This window comes from Pezoporus wallicus, unplaced genomic scaffold, assembly GCF_028554395.1.
Source record: "Pezoporus wallicus isolate ANWC-B61680 ecotype Strahan unplaced genomic scaffold, APGP_CSIRO_Pwel_v1 contig_6382, whole genome shotgun sequence".
Taxonomy (NCBI): Eukaryota; Metazoa; Chordata; class Aves; order Psittaciformes; family Psittacidae; genus Pezoporus; species Pezoporus wallicus.
In genome coordinates, this window is record NW_026638015.1 from 2,749,926 (window position 1) to 2,768,256 (window position 18,331).

Below are 18,331 nucleotides of genomic sequence, written 5' to 3' on the forward strand. Positions count from 1 at the left end.
CAAGACAACCCAAGTTGAATTGCTTAATAGCAAGATTACATTATCTGTTTCAACTAAGACCTATCCATTAGTGGCAAACATCTATAGCAATCTAAGCAGTAAGGCACTACAACAAGGTACCACAGTACCCTTTTACTAAGCCAACACAAAATGCTGCAGAGTAACTGTCAAACAGTGAGCCAAGCAAAATTACAAAATGAATTTATTCCAAAAGCATAAGGGAACATGTACAATTCAACAGGATGGTAAACAGGTGTCTCCACAAGAGATTAAATATGAAACTGGGAGGAGAAAGGGAGAATTAACTACTTCTGAGGCCACAAGGACTTTGCACATCACCTCTGAAAACAGGAGTCCCCTAAAGAAAACTCACTCAAAATTCAAGGAAGGAAGCTGCTAGTACCTGGTTATTAGTCTAAATACAAGCTATGTTTAGGCTTTGAGATTACACTTTTAAAGCCCTTCAAAACAAATGACAGCCACAAGTGCAAACCGTATTGTTTTCCCCAGTGGAAGCTTATTACCAATCTAGTGCTTATTTTCAAAGTGGTATTTTGACCTCACAAATTTGTCCTCGAAAGCTTTTTGCCAAGTTTGTTGGGTTTAGTGACAAATCTTGAGTTTAGCACCTGGCGTGTAATCGGGAACAGTCAGCTCACATGTCCTGGAATGTCTAGAGTTTGCTGCCCGCTGCTCCAGAATTAAGCAAAACCAGACTTGTAATTCAGCAACAATGTCTCTTAACTTTGTCGTATTTCTGGTATTCTGGCCTTCTGACTGTAGTGATAAATACCAAAGAGTATTAAGGAAGACACCTGAGTCAGATTCACAAGCTAATACAAATGGAACTAGGTAGGGAAACATCGCTTTCAGGCATTTGTCTGTGGATATCAAATGGCTGGACAAAAGAAAAGGGTAAGGAATAATCTTCATTCTTCTAAAGTCTAAGCTATTTTACATCAACACGCCCTGGAACACTTATTAAAATCCTTTTCCTCTGTCTCAACTTCTTTTTACTATCTGCTAATTCCTTTACAATGCTGAATGACCTGAGAAGTAAAAGTCTGAGTTTTGAGAATAAAAAAAAAAACCCCAAAGCATTGTGCTCTTACATTGTATTTTCTGGGTGCACACCAGTAAATAAGAATCCCAAGTTGCTATGGACAAAAATGTAGCATGGAATTGTTAGTTTTTCCACCTGAATCAAACTACATAGCTGGAATTCCTTCAGTGTTACTCAAAATATGATTTTATTTATATATTTTTAAATGCAACTGTATTGTTTAAAAAAAATTAAATCAAAAAAAAAAACACAAAACCAAACCAAAACTAAAACCAACCCTCAAGTGCCAACTAATCCAGAAACCTGCAGAACACAGAAAAGAGCCAGGTATTGCTACGGTCCAGCTCCAACCTATGAAGCTTAATCACTGCATCAGTCTTTACTCATTCCTATAAGAATTCTAGTCATTTATTGGTTTTCCTTTTCATTGAGTGAAATTTCACAGCATAACTCTATGCTCATATTTATTTTCAACATTAAAAGTGAATTTGCAAAACATCACTTTCTGCATTACAATGCACGGAGAAGAGTAAGATGTGCAAACCAAAAGCCACCACAATTTTCCACATCTCTAAGTAAAAGGACTGCTTCATGCTACAGGCAAAAGTTGTTGCAAACTTTATAAAACCAGCATGGATCTCATTCAAGTCAATTGAAAAAAAGAAGGAAACCAAAGCAAATTTAACAGTACTCTTCTCCACATATTGCAAAATGTGGTTATACAGATGAGGAAAGGATCAGTTCAGCTGCTAAGCTTATCTGACATGTATCTCTGTTGCCATGCCTTTCCTATCCATTACTTAATAGATAAACTCAATTATATAGTTTCAGTTATGCACTAGCTAATTTTTAGGTTAATGTACAAACTGACAAAATGTAGCTTTTGATAAAATTCTACACTCTTTTCCAATTTTGAATCCTGAAGACACTTCAAAAATAAAGAACCCAAAACTGCTAACTGGAAGCATCCAAAAATACAGTTGTAGTTTCACTATGGACAAGTTGTAGTCCGTTAGAAAAGTAGATCATACATACAAAGGTATAAAGAACACTTAAGTCAGTCTCAGTGGAAGGCAGTCCTTGAAGGAAGCAGTACTGCAAGCAAACTTGCTGAGTAGCACTTTCGTTTTAGCCCCCGCAGGGCATGGAAGACTTCAGCGCTTTACTCAGTAGATTCTTCCTCGGCTACGATTGCCACGTCCTCCCCAGCCTCTTCCTCGGCCGCCTCGGAAACCACCTCTTTGCTCTGAAACAGAAGTCAAAACTTTTCATGCAGGTTCTGTGCCGTATACAGGTTAAACAGCAATAACTGGATGTACTGAAGGGCTGACTGAAGCCTCTGAGGTTAACCCTGCTTAAACACCATGAGATTTCAGAGTTATGCTTTGATGGACAACAGACACCACTACTTCTAAAAGGAGGCCAGGAGAATTGGCTTCTGTAAATTAAATGTAGTCCTTTGCATATTGACTTTATGATAAAAAACTGTCCCATTATTTATACTTTGGCCAATCCACTGTCACAGGATTGAAAACTGATCTGTAAGGACCTTCATTACATTACTTGGCTCATCCTTCTGGCCAGTAACACCGTCTGTCTTGAGGTGTTGGACTGAAGTGATTTGCTCCTCATGACTTTATAAAATGGTGAAAAAACATACCTTTGCCAGTCTACTTGTCCTTTTCTATCCTTAACATAGAGTTATGAGCAATACAATGAAGTTTTTTTGGTGGGCTGATATCTTAACTATATCTAATTAAAAATCTCAGACCTAAATAGATACTACACAAACTATTTGTATGTGATAGAAGTTTTTTCCTTTCCCTTCACTAAGAACAATCTGATCACAGCAAAAGCAACCCCAAAACCACTTTGTTAAAGTTTCTCTGGATTTGTTTGATATCAAAATCTTATTTCTCCTCCATGCTTTCTCTTTATGCACAGTCTTAAAATGCAATTCATATTAATCTACAAAGAGAACTATGTGCTTATTTTAAAGAGTACAGAAAGCAAAAGCTGATCAGAGGCCTAAGCATCTCACTAACAAGAAACAGCAGCAAGCAGTAAAACATTTTTGGTTGTAAACCTGATTTTTATAACTGTAGGACTACAAGCTTATCTTAAAAGACACAGGTGCATCACCTGGAGTCTGCAGTAAGAAATTTGCAATAGATTTCTTTGTTTCATATAAAAAAATCAGTGTTTTATATCAGTTTTTCAGCCTATGGGCATGGGTGATTTTTAGACTGTTTACCTGATAGAGGCAGGACCAATGGGCCCACAGGGAAGGCAACAAGAACAGGGTGCTGCCACTGTTGGGCCTATTCACCCAGTCTGCAACTACCCTCATGCTCTGCCCAGAAATATGCCTTGCAGAGAGAAAGAATCACTCTGGAAGCATGAGGGCATAACTGTGTGTATGCACAGTGAACCTGGCAGCTCCTAGGAGTTCTGGATCAGGTCTGTGGCTGTAATAGGAATTCAACACCGGTCCAGTCGTATGACACAAGGTGGCCCAGCTCTGCCACTTGCAGCAACTGCTGTCCAATGGGACATTTGGGGTGCAAGTGCTGTATGTCATAACAAAGAACACAACAGTTCAATTACTAACTCTATGTATTAAAACACACAAAGGACATAAGTTTATAGGCTGGTAACACTCAAATCAATGAGCTAGAAAGAGCCCATTACACACAAAACCAGATGACAGTACGATCTGATCAAAGGAGAATGTGATAGTAACTTGGCTTAATTTGTTTGTTCCCCCCACCCAAGGCACAACTGTCACTACACAAAGCTTTTTCCAAGCTGCCTAACTTACCATAAGAAAAACTACCCAGGTTACTGCTGTATTTTCCACTGGGAGGATTATATATTTGCCTGGCATCCCTTTTTGGTCCTGCCGAAGCTTTCTTTGGGGGTGAACTTGAGGTTGTATCTTCACTTGTTCTTTTTTGACTGACAGAAGAAAACACAAACAGATCATTATACCCCTGTAGTGACAAGTACAGGAATAGCAGTTCAGCCTGAAAGATAAACCACTGGAAGTTAGAAGCAGCTAATGAAGATGCCCTGAATAACACTTCAAAAGAGGAAATAAGGTAGTCCCCAGGTGATTTGGTCTATCATATCCCTAATGGAAGAATAAGATTATCACTCCACAGCCTTAACAACTTCCAGGATGGATGTTATTTTGGATTGTGAAACTTTTAGCTCGCATGTTATGGAGGAGATCTCCATGTATCTCTTGGGATCTTTACTTTGTAAACAGCAAAAATTAACACCACTGTTTTCATTCTTTTAACGAAAAACTCTCACCTTGCATCTGCCTTCTGCACTGGTTTCCAGGACAGCGTAACTGTACTTTTGTAGGAAGGAGGAATGTGGAAGAGATCCTATGGAGGCAAAATCAGAGAGTTTATTCTACAGTTAAATTCACATCAACTGCACTTCAAAACTTTAGCTACCTACCGAGACTCCATAATAACAGTTATGTTCCTATGATTTCAAATCCTTTCTGCAGTCCCATGGCAGAGGGAGAAGATGCCTTACTGCCTTATCTGGCTGCCTGAGACTTCACTAGGAAATTCAAATGAGATTTACACTAACAAAGTAATGTCTCATACAGACGTTACATGCTTTCTCCCTCTGCACATCAAGCATCATATAATGAACTACAGTGGTTCCTGCAGGGAGACATCTGATATCCCTATGATGGTAAAAGATAAGCCTCTCAATACTGTGGCCAGAGTTTTTGGTTCATTGTGGTAAGTTAGAATGGAAGTGAAGAGAAGAAAAGGTGGTTAGAAGTAATCAGAATGGTTTTGAGGGCTCTGGATTGAAGTCTCTTCCTGCAACCCATCTCTCCTAGACTCCCTAGAGAAAAAGGTTCTGTGTGGCAGCTGGCTTTGCCTCCTCCCTCCTTTAGATCTCCTGCACTTCTTCAAACTATTCCTTACAGTCCCTGTCACTGCAGGAAAGGGAAATTGCAAGGAAAAAGGCACGGCTAGAATCCAAAGACCCCTACAACAAGGTCTTCTGCTCCTGGGGCAGCTACTGCTGTAAAAAAGGGTCTCACCACAGTAAAGCAGCAGCAACCCTGAGCTGGCAAACACTAATTTAACACAGTACAACTTTGATCGAATCTATTCCTTTTCTCTGTACACGTTACTCTACTGTGTATTTACTCCTTCAGGATGTGAGGACTTACCTTGATTAAAACATTAATGTTGTTGGTTATTTTCAAGGCAACCACTTTTATCTTGTTCTGTAAAAAAAGAAACATCACTGAGCACCTATTCCAGTAGCTTTAAATTACGTTAACTGCACTTGAAGTTGCACCATTAAACTGACTGCTCTTCCTAGTGAATTTCTACAGCAACAGTAATAGTGAAAGGTGCATACACTTCTGAGTTTTCATTACAACTATTTTTAGGTTTCTTGCAGCTTTACACTAGTTGCTTCTCATGTTCCAGTGTACTTGCCACTAAATCCCTCCCCACATATGAAGGCTTCCCCTTCAAAACAGAATCAGAGCACAGTTATGCCAAACACATGGGGATGCAGAGAGCAGCTGACAAGTAGAAACTAAAATATCACCCTAGCTTGCAAAATTCAGCATTGGTTAAGATCCATTTGCAATAGCTGTTAGCAGTATTATTGCTTTCATCTGTTTGCCTGCTTACAACAGACTGCAGCCCACTAATGTGTGCCAATGGTTACTCTGGTAGGCTCAATTAGAAAAATCAGCATTCCTGAGCAATACTTACCTCCTCTGTTTTCAAAGCTTCTCCTGTTTTGCCTTGAAGTGCGAGACGAAGCTGTCGAATATACACCTGCAACCCTCGAGCAAAATACTGTAGCCTAAAAGATTTAAAAGCAATCTGTTAATAACATATTCCCATAAAATAAAAGCATAAGCAAAGGGAAGCTGGAATCTCTCTCCCCTTTAGGAAAACCACTCTAAGTCTTTCACCAACCTGATTTGTGCTTCTTTAGCATGTAATAATCCATATTTTGCAACAGAACCCTTAACACTTGTCTCTCAATGATTACCTGATTTTAAAGTCTTTCAGTTTCTCAGCATTCAGCTTGGCCGTGAGGAAGTCCGGAAGCTTACGTCCCAGCTGATGGAAGCTGTACAACAAACACTCCACGTAACTGAACTGCAACTTGGGCTCTTCACTGCCAGCATTTTCCCCATTCTCTGCTTCCTCTGGAGGAAGGGGCATATACTCCTAACAAACAGAAAGGAAAAACAAATGCATGAGACACATTTACACACCCTGACTGATCTTTTGCGGTGTATGAACTGGAGGATGTATTTATGCTGACATTTTAAGAAGTATCCCTCATCCCTATACTAATGTGACGAACCACTGCATGAAGTCCTGGTGCAGGTAGTCTGCCTATACTTCTGTGACTTGACACCTCTAAGAGCAAACATTACAGTAGCACTGCTACCACAGGAAGCAATAATGTACTACACCAGGGCTTCTGAAACAGCACTGAATTTGCTTAAAATTGTCAGTGCAGATACAGCCTTTAATGAGATCAACATGAGTCTCTCATAATTATAATACTAAGAACAAAACCACACGAGTTCACTAGATTAAAAACATGATGCAGGTAACAGCTCTCTATAAAGGCTTTGAATTGCAAAATGACGTTTGACCTTTATCATGGACAGAGCTATCTTTGAAATAGCCACTTCAGAAAAAGGATTAATAGATTACTAGATAAAAATAACTTGTTTTGATGAGAACTTTTTTAGTGTCTTGCACTAAAACACTAAAAATTGAATGAGTCTTACCAGTAATTTATCAAACAGCTTCTTCAAATTTGATTCAAGCTTTTCCATATCGCCACAAAATGAGCTCATTTCAGCAAGCAGCTTCAAAACCTACATGTAAGGACAGCCGGGTTTTTGTGCGTTAACAGAAAAGTACAAAGGCTTAAATTTAAACCTAAAAGTGTAAACCTCACATCATTAAGGCTGCAGAGCAGAGGTCAGTTATTACAGTGAAACCCAATCATCAGGCAAGACAACAAGGAGGAACATGTCTGGTCTGTTTTTCATGTCCTCAAACAGACATACAGGTTTGTGTGTCTAATCCCAACAGGCATCATTAGTCAACAAGTAAACAAAGCTTCCTGTCCCACGTCTGCAGCACAGCTCACCTTCAAAGTGAGACTCAGAAATGTAACTGAAGCTGCAGCACTGATTAATGTAAGCAGAATTACAGACACGAAGCCACTCCCTTAGGAGGCAAAATTAACATAAGCCACATCTAGTTTATGCAACAATCAATTCAGTAACTGCTATGTGCTTAAAAAAGATTGACAGCAATATAAAAATGATTACACCGATCTACTTAGTCCAGTCTTGCCTCAAAGCTGGGGACTAATGACACATGCTTTAAAAGGCAATGCTCAGTCATGCCTCAGTACAGCAAACTTTTTCTCTAGTTTAACTGCTTTCTCTCCTAGCCAAGAACTGAAAACCCCCTTAGAAAGGGGTTCCCAATTTGTAAGTAGCTGTCTTCATCTAAGGTGCCTGTATTTTTCTACGATTTCAAAGACATTTTAGCTTTGGCTTACCTCTAACTGGATATCAAGACCCTCTACTGGCGTAGTCAAAGAACCGAGGTTTGGCAGAACATGCTCACAGAAGTAAGTAACAAATTTCGTGGAATGAACGTTTTTCTGCAGAGAACACCACATTATGCAGGTTACTCTGAGTCTGAAGGAGTTAAATGTTTTCCCCCATCACTCCACCAACCCTATATATAAGTGCCTACCACACAGCTACACCTTAAAGCTTTACTGAATTCCCTGCAACTCCTACAACACAGACTCTTCCAAGTGGCTTAAACTCAGAGGCTGTCTGCAACAGGGGCTGAAAACTGTCTACAGCCCAACAGGTCTTTAAACACTGCAATTGCCTGGCATTAGATATAAAATAATCAAACTCATACATGTATGAACCTAGTGTGAGAATTTTATCATAATTCACTGTAACACCTTAAATTTGAAAGAAAATGTCAAGAGCAGAGAATAACACAAAAACTCTTTGTATTCAGAGGCTTTAAGGATGTTTCCAACATTTCAATGCATTAGAAGCTGAAGGTGGAGAGGTACTGATACACTCTCATTCTAACATAATCATTCACAACACCAAAGAGTAACTACAGCCATTAACTTTCCACAGTATTCCTCATGCAAAGCAAACAAATACATACTGAGAAGAGTGGCACTGCCTGCCGGGTACACTGCAGAAGTCTGTCCACACAGTCTGGGTCAGATGGATTGAATGTTTGTTCCAGGTCTGCTTGTTCAGCCACCAGCTCCACTAGTTGTTGCCTCCCACTTACTGTCTGTAAGCTTTTTAATCCAGACAATATCTTCATGAACAGAACAAATTCCTCACCCGTTACATCTTCCAGCACCTTAAGAGAATTCCAGAAAACATAATTGTTAAGTTGCAAACCTCCAAGTCAAACTCAATTGATCTGAAAATGTAAAGTATGCAAATATTAAGCATTTAAATTCAGCTTCTTGTTATTTAAAGATATAAACGTTTAAAGGAACACATTAGAACATGCAGTATAAGTGTATGTACCCCCAAATCAAGGTTAACTACCATCAAGTTGTGCATAAAAAACATTATTTTTCTTGGATTCTAATTTTAAGAACAAATTTCTTATCTAACAAAGTCGTATGCTTCAGGCAGAATAAACAGTAAATAGGTATCTACTCATTATTAATTGCTTTAATACTTTTTTAAACTTTCTCAGCATGTAGAATTTACAGGAATCTTATGGAATTCAATAAACACCAATGCGGAGTCCTGCACCAGGGATGAGCCAACTTCCCTGCATCAGCACAAGCTGGGGACTGAGTGGCTGGGGAACTGCTCTGCTGCAAAGACCCTGAGGGCTCTGGGAGACAGCAGGATAAACCTGTCAGTAGTATTCCTTGGGTGATGAACAGTGCTCCTGTGCTACAAAAAGAGCATGGCCAGTAGACTGAGAGAAGCAAAAGGACTGAGGATTCTCCTTTGCTATACCCTTATTAGATCAAATCTGGAATACTGCACCTAGTGTTGAGTCTTTCTGTATGAGGAAGTTGATAAGCTGCAGAAAGCCCAGCCACCAAGGTTATCAGTGTCTAGAGCACATAATCTGTGAGGAGAACTTAAGGAACAGGGCTTTTTCAGCCTAAAGGAAAAAGTCATAAGGGGATGAGGCAACCTAACACTCATCTCCCAGTAATGTTGAGCAAGACACCAAGAATAGGAGCCAGGTTCTTTACTGAGGTGGAGAGGGTGAGAATGACACAATGATACAAAACTGAAATAGGAGCTTCAATTGGATAAAGAGGTATAACAGAGGTGTATATATTAGAGGTGTTCAAAACCCACTGGACAAAGCACTGAGAAATCCAATCTGAATCCAGCTGAGCACAATTCACTGAGGTCATCTATCTCCCAAAGTCCCTTTCCCATATGAATGATTCTATGGTTCTAACAGAAGTCACTCTTACAAAATGAGAAGAGCCTATTTTAATGTTCCTACAAAAACTGCTGCAAAGTTTGGAGTGTAGCAGAATAGGATAACTAGAAGCATTTGTACAATGCTTAACCCTACATGTGGTTTAAACAAAGCAATGCCAGTGGTAAGGCATGGTTTAACAGTCCTTATGGTTGTACTGAAATAAGACACTCACCTTCTTTGATTCAGTCAATATGAACTCTTCTACCTCCTTCGTCATCACCTCCTCAGGCAGGGTTTTCAGCTTTGTAGAGAGGAACTTGATGGCTCGCTCTCTCACAATATCCTCTCCCTGAAGAATTTGACTGAATAAGCCACCCAAAGTCCCTGAATGGAGAATAAATAAGGTAACACAAATGATTCTAGAAGAGCTGAACTTTCCCTGAGAAGAAGGTTCCTCCTCTAAGACTCTGTGAAACATCTGCTGTACTAACTTCGATGAAAAATTATAACTGACATAAGAATCCACATTGTTTTTTCTTGAATTGTACAATTCCAATCCAAAATCATTGAAAAATTCAGTATCTTTTGTAAAAGCCAAGTGGTGACTTTGTGTCTCACTTCTGAATTGTACTAAGAAGATACAAAACCGAGTCCTGTTCTCATGGTATTAGAGACTGGGAACTATTACTAAAATACATATATAGAAAGATATGTCCTTTACCTTTAGCATCCATCTTAAATATACTGAGCAAAGCATTGTTCACCAAGTTGAATTCTGCAGAATCATCTGAAGAGAGAAAAAAGAACAATATGGATGTCCTTGAAATGCAAACATTAGAGCAGACAACCAAAGAAAGATCCCTGGTGTCACACAAGAAGTATTCCATCCTCAACATTTGATTATAAACAACATAAACTATAATTTTAATGACTACTAGACAGAGGAAGTAGAAAGCCACAATTATGAAAGCTGAAAGCGAAACAAAGGTGTTATTTGCCACTTTGGCCTCCCTGCCAAAACTTTAACATCACAAACTTGATATGAATGAAAACTTGAAGGGAAGTTATTATTAAATATGTTTAGGAAATTTAAGGAACATATGAATAAACAAGCTGACTTTTAGTAAATTACGGTTAAATAGTTATTTCTTTTTAAATTCTTAAGTCATCTTCAGTATTTCTAGGTGAAAGAAACAATTTTCCTCCTGAACTAGAGAAATGTTCGAGTAAGTCCTAAAAGAACCCCAACTCTTCCAATCAGAACTAATCATGCATTTTTAACATCAATTTCAAGATCTAGTATTCAGCACTCTGTAACTTACTGAGGTTAAAAAAAAGGTACATGCTGTACTATTAAATTTGGAATTTATTTTGTACCAAAAATGGACGGTATGGAAGAAAATGCCTTCAGGATTTTTAAAGTTCCCGAGTACTTCGATTAGCAACCCAATAACTTTTTCAGAAGGCAACTTCCTGCAGTCCGTAACTGGAAGAGGTTTTGTTGTTGTGTCCCTCTCCCCTCCCTTCCCCTTTTTCTACAGGTGCTTTAAGAGAACTTGAATAAAACCAAAAAAGGTCAACTTTAAAGAAAGATTTTCAGTTTAGATCAGGATAATGAGAGACCTTTCAGCAGAAATAGCAGCCTAACTGTATGGCAAATATAAAGGGGTTGGGGTGAAAACAGGACATGACTGGCACTGGGACAAACTGCTTTGTCACCAACTATGAATCAACAGAAAACATTTTCTAGAACAAAACTGTATACGTTTTTAGGTGTGCCGCAAGGAGATCAATCAGGAAATTACCAACATCTCCTACCTGACTGCAGGAGCTGGGTCAGTATGTCTGCTACCCGAGGAAGATTATCTCCAGTGGCAAACTGAGGCAATTCCTTGATTGCTTGTCGCCGGATCTGCAAAAATTGTCAGTATTATGGAATTAATAAATTTAAATAATAATAGGCCATAATTCAGGCAATTCAATTAATCACGTTTAGCACAAAAATCAGCTAAATTCGAGAAATGAACCACATTCTTTTAACAGGAGTATCATATTCAGAAAGTGAAATACAGATTTCAGACATTAATGGCAGTTTAAACTTCCTATTTGCCATGAAACTATTATGATGTCTTTCTCTCAGATCTAAGCAGCACTGGAGAAAAAACAAATTCAAGCAGCACCTCTATTCACAAAATCATTCATTTGATCAACAAAATAAAGGGCTGGAATCTGTGTTAGTGTGGAGTCTTACTTGCTAAAAGGAAGGATAGTTCTCAGTGGTGCACATGGCAGAGAGGAACTCTAGGTTTGGCGCTGACAAAAAACCTTGAATGACCTGTCCAAATCATTTAACATCTGATAATCACAGAATAGTTAGGGTTGGAAAGGACCTTAAGATCATCCAGTTCCAACCCCCTTGCCATGGGCAGGGACACCTCACACTAAACCATCTCACCCAAGGCTCTGTCCAACCTGGCCTTGAACACCACCAGGGATGGAGCATTCATAGCTTCCCTGGGCAACCCATTCCAGCGCCTCACCACCCTTACAGTAAAGAACTTCTTCCTTATAACCAATCTAACTTTCCCTGTTTAAGTTTGAACCCGTTACCCCTTGTCCTATCACTACAGTAATAATCAAAGTATAATCAAAGACACTTCAAAGGTACAGCTTCTAGCAACAGCACAGAAGCAGCATGAAGCATCTCAGGACTTCTGCAAGAGTACTACATTCAGAATCACATCCCCATGGCTCCTGGTTCTGAAGAAAGTTTTCTTGCCTCCCTGCGGAATTTCATTAGGATCAATTACCACAAAGCACTTTTTGAAAAGAAAAAATGTAACAGATATGCAAATAAACTGTTTCTTTCTACAGAGCTATTCCTTTGATCAATAATGGAGTGAAAAGAACAAATGGAAACTTACATATCTTCCCATACCATCACATAACAGGAATACAACTAAGTATTCTTAAGCTTTGGAAAGATCAAGTCTCCCCTTCCCAAAAGACTAATAAAAATACAAATTCAAGGTATCAACTTGCTACAAGGTTCTTATTCTTACAGAAACATCTTCATCCTCACAGAGGTCCAACTGAGCATTGATAGCCGAGTCAGCTAGCTCAGGAAAATGCTTGAAGAACTTAGGAATAAACTGGGCTGCGAGTCTCTTCTCCTTGGCACCTCCCTTCACGCCATCCAAGATCACCTGGTACGCATCCTTATGCTGGAAGAGGAGAAACAGAACACAATTAGAGAAATCTTGGCTTATTCTCAAGACAAGGATTTTTTTTCTCTCCCATTCACTATTCAGCTATGTAAGTCAGCTATATTACACAAGCTTCATACAAAGAAATACATTTATCTCTTAGACCACTATAACTGTGCCATTTACTAAAATTTGCCTCTGTTGTCTGGTTTTCACTGTTACTCTAGTTCCTTTGTTCAAGTGCCTATCAAATGCCTACATTCAAACTGCCAGCCCTAAGGCTAACAGATCTTGCTACTACATTAGCGCAGACTCAAGGAATGACATGATCACCTTCACTAAACTTGGGCAGTTTTTCAAGGGGTTTCTACCTTCTGCCTATTTACCATCTCTCAAGGAGGGGCCACTTCTCGTCAAAACCATGCCAATGAAACAGATCACATAACTTTTAACATACATAGGGCTAAAGCATCTTTGACATCTATTCAAGCAGTTAACCTGAGATAAAACACGGCTTTTAAAAGATGTCTTGAACAGAGACTATAAAAAAAAAGGGTATATCTCCAGCTGATTCAGGAACAGAACAGAATATTCTCTACCTGCTCCAACTAGAATCACACAGACATACCAATTTTGTGCCTGCAGGACTGAAACTTTAGAATAAATTGAAGTCCTTCTTGTGGTTAGCTATGTGCTTGCAAAAGAAAAGTCAGTAGTATTAGGATAATAGCAGAAATTAGTTCTATCATTAATTTTCCTTACGGTTATGAAAATGTTTTAGACAACTTTGAACAGCAACAACAGCAGAGGACGCTTGATTTACATTAAATCTCCCAGAGCCACATACACTGTCACTCTTACAACACATGAAAGTTCACCCATAGCAAACAGATCCTAATTTACAAAGCAGCACAGGGCATTAATTCTCTTTAAAGGAAGCTGTGTTTAAACACTCAGTACCAATGCCCCTTCAACCCTCCCTACACCTTGTTAATAGATGTCCGTGGTGTCAAATCCTGAACTGGATTGGGACATGGATCTGGAAGAAAAATAAGCAAGGAATAAAATGACTGCTTTTCAGCTGATCCACATTCCCACCAGTTTGTTCTGCAGCTGTGCCAACACAGTGCACTCAACAGCAAAGGCAGAACGAAGCAGCACAAACTAACAACGGGATACACATTATTACAGTCACAGGTTCTCAGACTGCACGTTAAGAATAACTTTTCTGGGGAACAAATTACTTAATACATATTACAATAGCAGTCATGTAGCAATGGAACAGGGTAGCTTGGGTTCCTTCATGCTTACTACTCCTATCATTTAGCCAAAGTGCTGCTCAGGCAGGAGCTTGGAATGCTCAAGAAAAGAACAGGCAACTGCAGAAGCAGTGTAATCCTTCAGTATTCCATGCTTCCTCCCAGTCTGTTATACAGGAACATCCTAAGCCAGAGACAGTATCAATAACTATCAAGTGACCATTAATTTCTCTAGACTACTTCTCGAATCGATTCTGTAACATCCTGTGACAAGTTGCACAATGTGTTATGGAGAAAAGTTTGACTTCCTCTTTATTAAAAGCCTGCTTACTAATAGTTTTTTTCCAAGTTCTCACCTTCATTTCGCTCCTGAGTAGACTCATCGCACCTGAGCCCCTTTCTCAACTGAAACACACTTTTACAAGCTCACCATTTCCAGTCTTTTGAATGACTTCTCTTAATGTCATACTTCTGTTTGTCCCCTTGCTCTTCTTGTTGTGTTCAAAAGATTTCATTTTTGAGACAGGGTGACTGACTTTTTTTGTAGTGAGAGATCATGTTCATGAATTTAAGAGATAATAAAGGAATAAGTGGGATAAAACTGATGAATAAGGAACAATTGCTCATGGCTTCTCAGTGCAAAACTTGGAGACATCAACTAAGGTTATGAAGTGACAAGTTCAAAGGGGGTAGTTTCTTCACAAAGGCTAATGGAATATTTTGCCACAGAACATTTGTATGCCAGAAATATCAGTTAAAAAAAGGAATCAGAAAAGTTTGCTGAAGAAGAATCTTGCAAGATCTTGTAATTACAAAGACACTAGCTCTGGCTCCATAAGCCCACAAGCTGGAAAGGCAACGCTGGGGGAGTATATCAGCAATCATCATTCTATACTTACCCTTGGAGGTTCTCACGCATCTGCACAAGCTGCATTTCTTAACTACACTGCAGTTTCAGTTTATTCTCCCTGGGATATCCATCCCTGCCTTGTAAAAGCTACCCACAACTGTCAAAATCATGGTGGACTACGTATTCATAAAGCAGCACAGTAATAGCATCTCTTTTATTCTGCATCTCTCCCCGTAGTTTCCAACATTTTCTGTGTATATTTTGGTTGTCTCCGAGATAACATTTTTTTATGAACTGTCTGCAAGGATTCTGCTTTGTTTCATTAGCGCAGAATTACACATGCAAAGCGAATGGACTTGAATCTAAAAGCTTAAAAAAAACCCAACAGCACAACACCCAGTCACTTACTATACTATGTGTTCTCCTGAAGAACTTTCTAAATGACCTTGCATAGTAGTATCCAATTTAAACCCCATTGCCAGGTATGTGCAAAGCTACCTTCCTACTTACATAGAATGGTTTGGGTTGGAAAGGACCTTAAGATCATCAAGTTCCACCCCCCCTGCCATGGGCAGGGACACCATATATTATGACAAAAGAATAATTACAAAACAATCAACTTTTTCAGGCAGCCACTCAGTAAAATGAGCACATAATGCAATCCAAAAACTAGCTTCAAGTAACCATAATACTTTGTATTGGTAACACACGAAGGCATCATTTATTTGATTAATTCAGTAACGCTATGAGAACTGGCACATCTCTCCAGGATTTTTCGTCTAAAAACCTCCTTTATCCGTGAGGATCAACCTTCCATGCTTGCCTTAGGAAAATACAAAAGGGCTACAGGCAGTTACCAAACCGTAACAGCCTTCACGTTCCTCCAACAAGCCTTTCAGCAGGAGAGCGCTCCGGAACTGCAAGTACACAGATCGAACATGGACAACTACCGGTGTTTTAAGGCGAAACTCCCCGCTCCCATGCAAAACGCAGCCTGATTCTAGCTAATAACTAGCTAGCGCCCTTGGGCCCACGTTTAAAAGGAGAACTGCCGACAGGACGGGAGGAAGAAGATGCCGCAAAAGCGACTAAAGACGCTGCCGCCGTCCCTGCAGAGCCGCCAGCGCCAAGCTCATCGCCTCCCGCCCCCGCCCGTGAGGGAACCTATACGGATCACAGCCGCGGGGCTGGCCGGCTGTCTGCGGCCCGAGCATCCCGCCCAGCAGGACCCCGTCCCGCCCGCACAGCCTGGAGCCGTTCGTGGCGGCGCCGCCGCCGCACTACTCAAGCCCCGGGCCTAGCGAGGCCTTGTAGGCCGCAGGCCCGCCGCACCTGGCTCACGGTCTCGGTGGCGTCCGCCAGGATGCCATAGTTGCGGTATAGCTCCTCCACGGTGGGCATGGTGCGGCGGGGAACGGGCGCGACCGCCGCTGCAACCGAGGCCGCCGCTCTCTTCGCCACCGCTCAGGCCGCTGCTCCCGCTCGCGCCGCCGCCGTCAGCACCAACGAGGCCGCAGTCCCAGAGCGGCCGCGTGCCGGCGCCTGCGCAGCGACCCCAGGCGGCTGGCGGTGGAGCTGCGGGCAGGGGTAACGCCGGGAGCTCCCCCGCGTGTGTTCGTGAAGCCGTGACTGTCTGCCCTCAGCTAATCCTTCCTCTGTCCCTTTTTGACTCCTGCGTACAAGCACTGTGTGGTGCACTGAGCTCCTGGTGTCAGAAGGAGGCTGTTTTCAAGGGTTCAAACTGGAACAGGGGAAGTTCAGGTTGGAGATAAGAAGTTCTTCCCTGTGAGGGTGCTGAGGTGCTGGCACAGGGTGCCCAGAGAAGCTGTGGCTGCTCCATCCCTAGCAGTGTTCGAGGCCAGGTTGGACACAGGGGCTTGGAGCAACCTGCTCTGGTAGGAGGTGTCTCTGCTTGTGGCAGGGGCTTGGAACGTATCATATTTATATATATTGCACCGTAATACATATATATGGGATCATATTTATATATATTGTATCATAGCATGTATCTATTGTATCATATTTTTATATATTGTATCATAACACGTATATATTGTATTGTATTTATATGTATTGTATCATAACATGGATTATATGCCTTGGAATGATACTCTCTTACTTCCTCTGGCAGTGATACATTCAGCTGTGCTAATCATCTTCCTACCAGAGAGCACACGAAATGAAGAGGAGCATTCAGAGCCACATTAAGAAACGCTTTCTTTGAGGTTTGTTCTGTTCCTGTCATTTGATCTTCCACATGTCACCTCTTGGGTCTTTTCCTCACCTACTTCCTTGTTGCCTTGCATCAGTCTTCATTTTTATTCTCCTTACACCAATTCCCATTTCCCAGTCTTTATTTTTCACTTATGTATGAAATACACATGAAAATATATGAAATATTTTTTAGAATGAACCCATTTAAAATGAATCACCATTAGTCCTTAGCATTAAGACAAAGGGAACGGGAGTAAAGAGCTGATGGTGTTACAAGTTTAGGAGACATTGTTTGAAATTCGTGTTCAAAGTCAGCCGGGGATCTCTTGGATTGTTAAAGTTGGGATATTTTTGGAAACCAATCTTTAGGAACTCAATAGCCTGACGTGCACGTTTGAGAATGGCTCAGACTGCAGTGCAAGCCTCCTCATTTTGCGCAATATGATTAATCATAATCTATTCTTTCTGCTCAATCTCTTCATACCAAAGCTTGTGGAGATAAGTTACAAACTCATTTGATAACTGCTATCATTCTACATCTGACTTCCATTCCTGCACACGTCCACTAATCCATGAACACTGGCATCACTGGAGATCTCTGCACAATTTCCAGCAGGTTTTCCAGAGGAAAAGTAATTTACTTGTGAAATCACTGAAATTGTCTCATTTCCTCAGAGGAAAAAAGATGATAATTACTATTTGTGTCCCACAACTGCCCTGTGTTTTGGTGGAGAACAGACTTGAGACAGAGCCACAGGCAGGGGCAATAATAGACTGTTATCATGACCATGACAGAAGAGAAGGCTAAGTGGAGACCTCATAGCAGCCTTTCAGTATCTGAAGGGGGCCTATAGGGATGCTGGGGATGGACTCTTCATTAGGGACTGTAGTGATAGGACAAGGGGTAATGGGTTCAAACTTAAACAGGGGAAGTTTAGATTGGATATAAGGAAGAAGTTCTTTACTGTAAGGGTGGTGAGGCACTGGAATGGGTTGCCCAGGGAAGCTGTGAATGTTCCATCCCTGGTGGTGTTCAAGGCCAGGCTGGATGGAGACTTGGGTGACATGGTTTAGTGTGAGGTGTCCCTGCCCATGGGAGTGGGTTGGAACTGGATGATCTTAAGGTCCCTTCCAACCCAAACCATTCTGTGATTCTATGACAGAAGGTAAGGACACAATGAAAGTTCCACACTGGAACAGCTGTTTAACCCTCAGGTACCAAACCTGGAAGGTACCTTATTGTC

General features: G+C 40.7%; 1 protein-coding gene and 1 long non-coding RNA gene across 2 annotated transcripts; one reads left to right on the forward strand and one right to left on the reverse strand.

Moving 5' to 3' along the window:
• Positions 1-185: 185 nt before the first annotated feature.
• API5 (apoptosis inhibitor 5) lies at positions 186-16,411 on the reverse strand. Its single transcript, XM_057408723.1, has 14 exons — positions 16,206-16,411; positions 12,621-12,782; positions 11,377-11,470; positions 10,280-10,345; positions 9,791-9,942; positions 8,305-8,511; positions 7,664-7,768; positions 6,876-6,965; positions 6,119-6,300; positions 5,833-5,926; positions 5,274-5,330; positions 4,382-4,458; positions 3,885-4,021; positions 186-2,309 (listed from the first exon to the last, which is right to left on the reverse strand). The coding sequence occupies exons 1-14, from the start codon at positions 16,272-16,274 to the stop codon at positions 2,230-2,232; spliced, it is 1,572 nt and encodes a 523-aa protein (XP_057264706.1). The 5' UTR covers positions 16,275-16,411; the 3' UTR covers positions 186-2,229.
• LOC130598869 (uncharacterized) lies at positions 9,847-12,985 on the forward strand. Its single transcript, XR_008972103.1, has 2 exons — positions 9,847-9,962; positions 12,623-12,985. It is a non-coding gene; the product is annotated as an uncharacterized LOC130598869 (long non-coding RNA).
• Positions 16,412-18,331: the final 1,920 nt, after the last annotated feature.

Excerpts from the sequence above, each read along its gene's own strand:
- API5 (XM_057408723.1), bottom strand. The coding sequence starts at position 16,274 with ATGCCCACCGTGGAGGAGCTATACCGCAACTATGGCATCCTGGCGGAC. Across the intron at positions 11,471-12,620 it reads GTGAGGATGAAGATGTTTCT|ATCCGGCGACAAGCAATCAA; the intron begins GTAAGAATAAGA and ends CAATTTTTGCAG. Across the intron at positions 9,943-10,279 it reads ATTTAAGATGGATGCTAAAG|GGACTTTGGGTGGCTTATTC; the intron begins GTAAAGGACATA and ends TTCTCCATTCAG.